Genomic DNA, 10,260 nt, shown 5'->3' with positions numbered 1-10,260 from the left:
GAAATATATGTGTTTCTGGTCTCCACCGTTCAATCAGCGCGCTGATCAAACCCGAGACCAATTTGTATTCTCGAACAAATGTTACCTAATAAAATCCAGCCTGTTGTAATTTTTTTTCAATCAAACAGTGTGGCTTCTTGAGAATATTGACCCGAAGACGAAGGACTCACTGCTCGTCCTCCTACAATTAATTCATTAATGAAATTAATTAATTAATCATAAAATAAACTTCGACCATTTAATAATAGTAATTCGTTCTCAAAAATAAAATATAATATATTATTAAAAAATAATAACATCATCGCTCTCAAATTGCTAGAAATATGTTAATTGTCAAGATAAAGTAGTTGATTTCGTTATGCCATTGAAAGAATCTGTAAGAAAAAAATACCTTTTTAAAAATAATAAATTAATCTAAACATTGATTTAAACAAAAATAATTTAATCTAAAAATAATCTAAACTAACAAATTAATTTAAATAAAAATAACAAAAAATCATTTATACTAATGTATGAATAAAATAATCAACCAAAACAAATAAATAAAAAATTACCTTTCCTTCTTCCTTCCTTTCTTTCTTCTTTTCACTGATTGCTCCATTTCACCCGGGGTATCATTTAATATATATATACACACACACCATCGCTATACATAATAATTGTTGCCATTATTGATACAATAATAGTGTACCATTTTTTTTAGAATTTATTGCTACCATGCAACTTTAAAAATGGCCTTTACGTGATGCTTAAAAGTTTAAGGATCGTTCCTAATTTTTGCTGCCATTTATTGTTGCTAATTGAATGAGTTATTGCTGCCATGCATGCATCAATTCACGTGAAGCTTCAGTCGACAATCTAGGTGCAGGGGAGCAGAGCCAAACAAGAAAAATGTTAAAACGCGGTGGGAAACATATTGTACGCATGGTGCTTCTCCTTGGTCGCATAATAGATCACCGTGCAACTCTCTAATGTACTATACTATTCTCCCCGTTCAAAAGAAATAAACTGCAAACTACATTATTTTACGAAATAAAAAATCCAAATGGATTATTCTAAAATTTTCGCCCAAAAACATTGTATTAAATTAAAAATTATTTTAACTGAGCCACATCATAATCACATTAAAAATTTAACGGTTAAGTGATTAAAAAATTCAATGTATAAAGTTTAGTGATTAAATTTAAAAAAATAAAAGTAATTAAATTAAAAAAATTAAAAGTACAATATGTAAAATAAGAGAGTAAAGTTTAGTGAGTAAACATGTAATTTACCCTTTTTCAACTACGTGATTGATTACATTCGTTCAATGTTTGTCCACCTTTTTAATTAAATTATAAAAAAATTGGTTACTTTCGTTTTCATTTAATTAAGATGTAGTCATTGAAGGTTAACTGTCGTTAGATTTTTAACGGATTAATGATGTGTCATAATGAATATATAAAATTAAAAAGTGTAAACTACAGAAATGGTTACTAATATTTGAGTAAATTTTTGAGTTTCCACTAAAATTTCAAAATTAACAAATTAGTCACTAATTCATCAAATAGTTCCTTATGATTCTTCTATTATCTCTCTCTGTCATATATTAACCCAGAAGAGTGGGCTACAGAAATTTAATGAAGTATTTCATACAGATGAAGACGAGAATTTAAGGGTGAGAAAGTATGGGAAATTTTCAATCCAAAGGTGAATTTTCTTTCTCTCTTTTTAATGGCTTTTATTTTTCTGGGTGTTTTTCTACTCTTAATGGGCGATGTGGAGTAAGGAGATGAAGAAACCTCTTAGAGAGACGTATATCACAAAATGGTTTTGATCAATTTGTTATTTTAAAAACTTCAATAGAAAAATAAAATTTATTCAAATATTAATGACTATTTATGTAAATTACCCTTTTTAATTTAATATATCCACTATGTCATGTTAATAATATGTTAAAATCCAACAAAAGTTAACGAAAATTATTATATCTTAATTAAATAAAAACAAAAGTAAACATATATTATATTTTTTAAAATCATTGATGAAAGGTATATAAAATATAAATAAAAATTATCAACCATGTAATTTTTTTTTGAAACCAAAAGAAATTGTCGTAAAATCAATAGTGTTCTGCCACGTACCCACAAAATGGTAGGGCTTTGTCTTCGGTCCTCCTTAGTTTCCCAGCCGTATTATTTAATATTTATTGTCAATCTAAGCTCAGGTCGGCTCTCTTTTTAATGGATTAATTATGTCATCGGTCAATAATGTTACGATAAAATATTTGTTAATAATATTTAATTAAATAATTATTTTAATTTGTATTCTTTTTAAGAGAGTACTTTAGTCCAGATGTTTATTTTGGTAGCTAAGCTAATGGGGCAGTAAATGTACAAGATACAATATCAATGGCGGATCAAGAAATATTTTTAAGCGTAAACATATATTCTAACAATATAATTTTTCTTTAACAAGGTAGGTATAAATAAAATTTTAGGATAGACATCATTAATGAAATATGTCATAATCGAAGAAAATTCACATTTCGAGGTAGGCACAATAAATTTTCATAGTAGGCACCATTAGTAAAATAAGTAACTAATCGAAGAAAATTTAAATTTCAGGCTGGGCACGTGCCTACCCTCGGCCCTTAATACATCTATCACTATATGGGATCTGTTTATGTCTTAAAAAATGTTAAAATGAGTCGTTTTTTTATTAAGTTAAGATAATTTCAAAGTATTATATGTTTTATATACTCTCAACTATTTTACAATGAACGCTTGATCACCGATAGCTTCTAGAAACAACAACGATTTCTTTAACCACTTAGTTCATGCAAAATGAGTCATTTTTTTATTACATTCCATACCTCATCTTATTCTCTTAAATGTGTTGGTTTTATTGTCTTAATACTTTTTACAGGCTTAATAAAAAAAGTTTAAATTATATTTTTTATTATTTAGGTGTTTAATTGCTTTTATCAACTCAAGTATCTAATTATGATCCCTATACTCACGCCGATGGTTAAAAAAGTCTATTAAGTAACACATGTCATACTTATATAATTTTAAAAAATTATTTAAAATAAAAATTTAAAATTATATTTTAAAATCCAAAATTTTCTCAAATCTTAACAAATTAAAAACTTTAAAAAACCCTAATTACAATCCTTGTACTCACGCCGATTGTCAGTATCTTTGATCAAACCTCCTCCTGACGACAAGGCCTGATGAACCCTACAAACAAAACTTCAAATCGCGACATTCATGCGACTTGACGGAAAACACGACGACAAGGGAGCCGATAATCGACAAAGGAGATGACAAGTTCAACGAAGACATCAGTGATCGTAGCAGAGAAAAGAGATGGTAAGGTAGGGTTATGAAATTTAGGGATGATTTTAATTTTTTTAGGGATTTAAGTTTTTTTTATATTTTTTAAAAAAATAAGGTTTTCTTAATTATAATATTTTTAATATTTTATAGGACAATATTTCTTTTACTACTGAATCATTGATAGATTCAGAGAATCTAAAGTTTTTGTTTACAATTCATTAGACTATAAATCATGTATTGTTGAGTCTAGGTAATCTGACCTCAAACGGCTCTTTTAGATTTTTTATGATCTCGTAAACTTTGTAATACCTCTCGTACATGGATAGATGTATAAATTTATATTAGGACAAATTTTTAAAATTTTAGAAATGAATGAATTTATAGAATTTTAGAGAGAGGAAAAGAGATTTTCAAACAAAATACACAAAAAAAAAATCTAAAATGTATGATAATTTTAATATTTTAGGAAGCGAATGACTTCATCTACCCCTCAATCTACTCTAGTAGTACTACTATTTATACTTGTCATAACATAATGACGACCAACGAGCTATCTTATTGGTCTCGTTCTGTCTAAGGGTGCTTAATGAGTTGAATAGTTCGCGAGCAGTTAGAACTCGATTTGGTCGAAATTCGGTAAAAACTCGACTCGGTCGAAACTCGATAAAATCTCGACTTGGATTGACTCGATTTGAACTCGACCTCATCTTGAGACCTTAACGAGTTGAGTCGAGCAAAATCAAACTCGACTCAATAAGTTTGCGAGCAGCTCGTTAAATTTTTTTATATATACTTTTAGTATTTATCTTAAAAAATTATTTCATACACTAAAAAAACAAACTTAATTTATTATTTTAATATATTTGATGATTGTTACTTTGCAGTTTATACTTTAAAATTACTTCATACACTATTTTGATAACTTTTTAGTTAAATTTATTAATTTATGTTTATATTAAGCTCTATATAGTATTGATAGATTTTACTATAGTTAAGAAAATAAGGTAAAAATTTCAATGATCTTAACAAATAAGGAGGCGAGCAATGAGCATCGAGCTTAACGAATAATGAACTTAATGAGCAATGAGCTTAACGAGCAACGAGTCGAGTAACGAGTTTTCTTAATTAGCACGAGTAGAGCAAAATTTTAACGAGCCTAACGAGCAACGAGTTGATTCGAGTCGAGCAACAAATTTTTTAACGAGCACACCAAACTCGCCGGATAATCACCCTTATTTCTATCAATTATTGGATTGAACATCCCTTTCACTTGGACAAGGTTCACCTAGCACAAACTTGTTTTCTCACAACTTAAAACAATATGCAAGTATCTTTTTCAGTCTTTATAACCGCTATTGATTTCTCTATTTTCAATGAGAATATTGATTAGAGGTATTGATGTCATATTGAACTAAAATATAAATAAATTTTCGTGAAATTGTCTACTTGTGCACAAACAAATATGTTACATGAAAATCTTTTTTAAAAACATGTAACATTTGCAACTATAATTCTCACATTTATCACGATTAGAATCACGTTGCTGCAACTCAAGTTGCCATTAAAATGCTCAAAACTTGCTTGAGAGCTGAGCCGAGCCGAGTTCGAGTTTCTTTTCCGAAGTTGACAAGTAATGGAATCTACTTGGAAATTAAAATGTAATTTACTGGTTTTTTATTGATGAAATTAGCAAAAATCCCTTGCATTTTACACATAAAAAACCTGTCCTACGTTCAACAGACTCTCATGAGGAACATTAAAAATCACACTGTGTTCCCTACATATCTTCCTAAGAAATGCATAAATATAGTCGATTGCTATTTTCTTGTAAAATCTTGAATCTCTTCTTGCCCTCACCACAGTGTTCCCCATGATGTGTACCACCCCGGCATCCCTACAGCTATTCAAAAATTCTAACTCATCCATCTCCGTCTGGCTGCTTACTTGCCCCGACGATCTTACCGTCACACCTGCATGCATCGGAGATCTCACCTGCACAATTGAATCCACTGATGAAACTGTGGTATCGACAAACGAGCAAGTTGTGTGGCCATTGTTGTTCAACAGACCGTCCCTGGACGGCTCGGTTTGCTGGCCATACAAGCTATATTCGTCCGAATCTGAACACCCTTCCATCATTGACTCGAGCCGCACGAATAAGAAGAGGCTATCGAATAGCTTTCTCTCGAAATCATCATCTTTCTTATGAAGGTCTTTGTAGCCATACCTAGCAACGCAACGAAACATGTGGAAATTCTTCGGCCCAATGCGTTTCACAAGGAACCTTTCTTCTTCCGGAACGGTGTAGACGGGAAGGTATTTCACACAGACAAAAACAACCACCGAATGGATGGCAGGTAGGTTAGTGATGAAGTGGGAAAATATGTGAGGAACACCACTTGCTAACTCGGTGTAGACTAACCCAATTCCGGGAACTTGAACTAAGCCTAAACTAGGACCAAGCCCCAGAATCCATGCCATCGAAACCTTACTGTGCATCTCAAACTCGTATCGCTTCAGCGTACCATAATGCCAAACATACATGATGAGCAAAAAGGCTGCTGCAATAACAAGAGGAACCCACCCACCTTGATCTATCTTGAAGAGTACAGCAGAAAAGTATGTGCACTCCACAACCAAGGACAAGCCGGTGAAGAGGAGGACAAGAATCCAATGACATCGCCAAACCAAAAGCATGATTAAAGTCATAAGCAACGTCGTTACCAACATGACGATCACCACAGCCGTCCCTGCATTCACATAGATTACGATACAATTAAGTGTAATTATTAGGTACATGTATCGATCGAAATGATACCATGAGTTCACAACAGAATCCTCCTGATGATGGTGAACACTTGGCCTCTCAGCAAGCAGATTAAAATTTTCTACACTAAATCTCATATAAATTTTGACATTTCGAGATGTGTGTTTTCCAGCCAGACGAATTTCCAACAGAACGGAAGATGCATTAAAAAACTTCGATAAAAGTAGGAAGGGATGATAACTTACCATAAGCATTTCCAATTTGACTTTGGTTTTTGAATCCAGCCGTAACGGCAATGCAAAGAATCATAAGGATCCAATTAATATCCGGAACATATATCTGACCAAGGAAATTCTTCGACGTATGTACAACCTTCACTCGTGGAAAACAACCAAGTGCAAGGGCTTGTTTGATAATTGAAAAGGTCGCCGTTATTGTAGCTTGACTTGCAACTATAGCAGCAGCAGTAGCAATGACAAAAACAGGCCAATATATGCTATCTGCATTATAAACAAGTAATTACAATCAACAAATAGATAAAACACAAGATTATAATGACATAAAATAGATATTAGAACAAACCTGGGATAGAGCGATAAAATGCATCAACGACATGGTCTCTGTTACTGATAAGGTAGGCAGCTTGTCCAGAATATGCTAGGAGAAGGCAAGGAAATACAACTGCAGTAAAAGCGAGTTGCACAGCCGAAACTGGAAAATGCGATAGATCTGCAAAAAGTGCCTCCGTACCTGTAATGGATCATTCAGTCATCAAAATAATTTCACCAGTTTCCGTACCCGTAAAGAAAATATTTGGGATATAAACATATATATGATAGTAAGTTTACCCGTGATACTAAGCATAATACCCCCAAGAGAGGTCCATCCGTCTTTCCCTCCTCTCTTAAAATACCGGTAGATGTATATAGGCGAAAATGCTTTCAAAACACTGCTGTCGTACTTCCAAATATTATATATGCCGATGCCTCCGATTACAAGAAACCAAATAAGAACAATTGGGGCAAAGAGCCAGCTAACTTTATCTGTACCATAGTGTTGCATGCTAAATAAACCTACTAATATTACAACGGCCACAATCACAACAACACCTGCAAAACGGTAAAGAAAATAAGTACCGGCCTCATAGAAAGGTGGCTAAATATTTTCAAATGAGTTCAAACAAAGGATGAAAAGAAAGAAGAGAAAGAGATACCATTGCCCATGTGTGGACGGTTTACTTTGATGCCCCCTGCAGCTGAAAGAACTGCCAAATGTAGCAGGCGCTGACATTAGCATATCGACAATATATCATACAGAATTTCCAAGGAGTAAATTGGTTAAGATATTATACTGATGGAAACAATCGTAATATATTAGCATTTCGCGTTAAGTATGGAAGCAAATGTCTGTCAAATTTCAAGTTTCTTTATGAACAACTTACTCATGTCAAATGTATATAATATTCAAATACTTATTACCATTTAGGAAAAAGACTTTATTAGAATACGAGTTACCTTGGATTTAGATAAACACTGTTCAATGAGAATAGAAGGCAAGACAATCCATGTCATTTTCTTTTCTTTTCTTTTTCTGGATCACATAATCCATGTCACTTTCACTCAACCAGATGGTCATATGTATAATCCCAAAAGGCACACCTATCTCATGCATCAATTTTTTTAATATAAAGCATAAGGGAGACTTCGACAGACTGAAATTTCGAAATATATTTCTTCCATCTATTCTCCAAGTGATTCCACTAAATAAGTAGAAAATCAAGTGGATAAAGAAAATTTTCCACTGATGAGTATGATCGGAAAAGCATAACTTAGGTTTCAGAGTTATAATAAGATTTCCATGCTACCAATTAAGAACAATTTGACAAGTAAAAAACAGATACAGGGACTAAAATTCCATCGACTTTCTCATAAAATAAGGGTCAATGAATGTAAATATATTTTTCATTTATTTGTTTTAAAAGCATAAAACAAACAGAAAGAAGCGAACAAGAATGGTAAGGTATCTTAATCCTTTTATCCAGTCACCGGAGTTCACGGATGGCAAAGTATAAGCAAAATACCTGATATTGCCGGAGTGAGTATTCCATCACCAATGACCATACATGTACCAACCAGGACAAGAATAAGAAGCGCATTCTTCCTGGACACGTGTCTCTCTAGCCATCTCTTTGTTTTCGCAGCAAATGATCGTTCATGAAATGTAGAACGACTATAAGTTGTTAGCTCCTCATCAGTTCTGTGTTGGTTAGGAATTGTTTTAATGTTTGCATGTCTGCAGAGCAATGAATATAGAGCAAATGTTCCACCTGCATGGAAAAAAAGACGTTTGATTTTAACGGTGTATCTCATGAGCATCGGAAAGAGAAGGATTTGTTATAATTCAAATATAAGTAGGTGAAATTAGTGTTAGTATTAATGAAGTGGACTAGGATAATGAAAGAACTAACTGTTCAAGCCTATGGTTCCGCATGCTATGATGCATTAAGACGCATTTCATTTGTCAAAATCACGTCTCAGATTAAATTATAACATGCATATCCTCATTCACTGATATCAGCTCACCTTGACCATTGTCATTTGCTTTACACACAACAAACACATACTTGAGGAGCGGTATAAGAGTAAGGGAATATATAATCAATGAAAGAGCTCCAACAACATCCTCCGGATCTTCAATTTTATCAGGAAATGTATTGTAGAAAACATAGAGGGGAGAAGTGCCCAAGTCACCATAAACCACTCCAAGACTTTGGAATGCAAGCCGCAGAAGCAATAATGCAGAGGATTTCTATAGGGAATTGAAAACCATATCAGAAACTACAACCGATCCAAATAACAAAAGAACGACAATATCATCGAAACTGAAAACAAATCTAGTTTTATACACACTATCTTGCATTTATCTCATCTCAGACAATCAGTTAAAATGCATAAAAGACTAAAGTAAATTCCAATTTCATGTAAAGGAAAGGCTTTAAATCAGTTCCCCGAATAAGGTAGATTAACATGAGCCAAGATCTACTTTATTTCAAATAACAGCAAACGAAGCCTTGTACCGAGAAATCCGAAATAAGTTGAAACATACCTTCTCCTTGTACATGTTTCTAAGCCTCCCAGCTTCTTCATCCATTGGCTGATCAAGCTTCTGATCCAAATCCCACATGCTACCCTTGTTGTCATTATCTTCATCAATCTCAACTCTTGAAGCCATTTCCATACCGATTCGATATTATTTATAATCAAGCTATCACTAAGTACTCAACACTTGCTCCCTATTTCACAAAACTCGATTTCAAATTCCCAAACTGTACAAGGTTCTATTTTGCAGGAAATGATCTCTTCACTTGAAATTCATACAAAACTTGACTGAGAAGAAGTAGAAGCCGCCTGCAAAACCTGCAAATGAATTGAACCCAGAAGCATTAACCATGATATTAAAACGGAGGAGACAAACCCAAAATTCAATATCTAAACAAAATTTTAAATCGGATCTCAAAACAAAAAAATTATAACGTGAAATCTCAGTAAAGTGGTTGAACTTTCAAGCTGAAAAAGGACCAAAAATGAAATCTTTGAAACATGAATTTGATGCCAACTTGCCATAGAAACCAAAAATGAAGAAACAAATGGTAAAAGTGAAATTCAGCAATAAAAAATGAAAGAACAAACCGGCACCAGGTATGGATCACATAGGGAAAAAAAGAAATAAAAGAAACATAAATGAATGATTCAAAGGACAGACAGATTTTTCTTTTTCTTATCATTCATAACTGCGAGAAGAAGAGACCCAAAGGTGGGGTCAACCCAAATATCGACCACAGGATCTGCTATCACCAAGAACAAAACAAACCCAAAGTGAAAATCTTTAACATACGTACCCCCTTCGAACAGAACCAAAGCAAAACCGAGTCTGAGAGAAACAAAACAAGAACCCAAAGTGGCTTTTACCCTGAACCTAACTTCTAACATAGATACGCACGAGATTCTGTCGTGGTTTTTTCCCATTTGAAGGTTAACAATTTTTTTTTGAATAAATTACATTGGTGGTATTGATTTTAACTATTTTTGAATTCAAGAACTAAACTTTCAATTATTGTGTTTTCGTCACTTATATTATCAAATAATTATAAATTAATCCTTTAAGAATTAACTT

The 10,260-nt window shown here is 32.9% G+C and overlaps 1 protein-coding gene across 2 annotated transcripts; it reads right to left on the bottom strand.

Moving 5' to 3' along the window:
• Positions 1 to 5,025: 5,025 nt before the first annotated feature.
• LOC120114274 (potassium transporter 11-like) lies at positions 5,026 to 10,055 on the bottom strand. 2 transcript variants are annotated; one of them, XM_039135240.1, is made up of 9 exons: positions 9,986 to 10,055; positions 9,193 to 9,503; positions 8,670 to 8,895; positions 8,168 to 8,413; positions 7,301 to 7,351; positions 6,936 to 7,196; positions 6,670 to 6,837; positions 6,333 to 6,587; positions 5,026 to 6,070 (listed from the first exon to the last, which is right to left on the bottom strand). In XM_039135240.1, exons 2-9 carry the CDS (start codon positions 9,322 to 9,324, stop codon positions 5,028 to 5,030), a joined length of 2,382 nt encoding a protein of 793 aa, XP_038991171.1. In that variant the 5' UTR covers positions 9,325 to 9,503; positions 9,986 to 10,055; the 3' UTR covers positions 5,026 to 5,027. The 2 variants fall into 2 exon arrangements, with proteins under 2 accessions (XP_038991171.1, XP_038991170.1); XM_039135239.1 differs by lacking the exon at positions 9,986 to 10,055 and adding an exon at positions 9,777 to 9,842.
• Positions 10,056 to 10,260: the final 205 nt, after the last annotated feature.

The sequence above is a fragment of the Hibiscus syriacus genome, unplaced genomic scaffold (assembly GCF_006381635.1).
Source record: "Hibiscus syriacus cultivar Baekdansim isolate YM2019G1 unplaced genomic scaffold, ASM638163v2 tig00110221_pilon, whole genome shotgun sequence".
Classification (NCBI taxonomy): Eukaryota; Viridiplantae; Streptophyta; class Magnoliopsida; order Malvales; family Malvaceae; genus Hibiscus; species Hibiscus syriacus.
The sequence above is the reverse complement of the archived record's forward strand: the minus strand, read 5'-3'. Positions and strand labels throughout refer to the sequence as shown.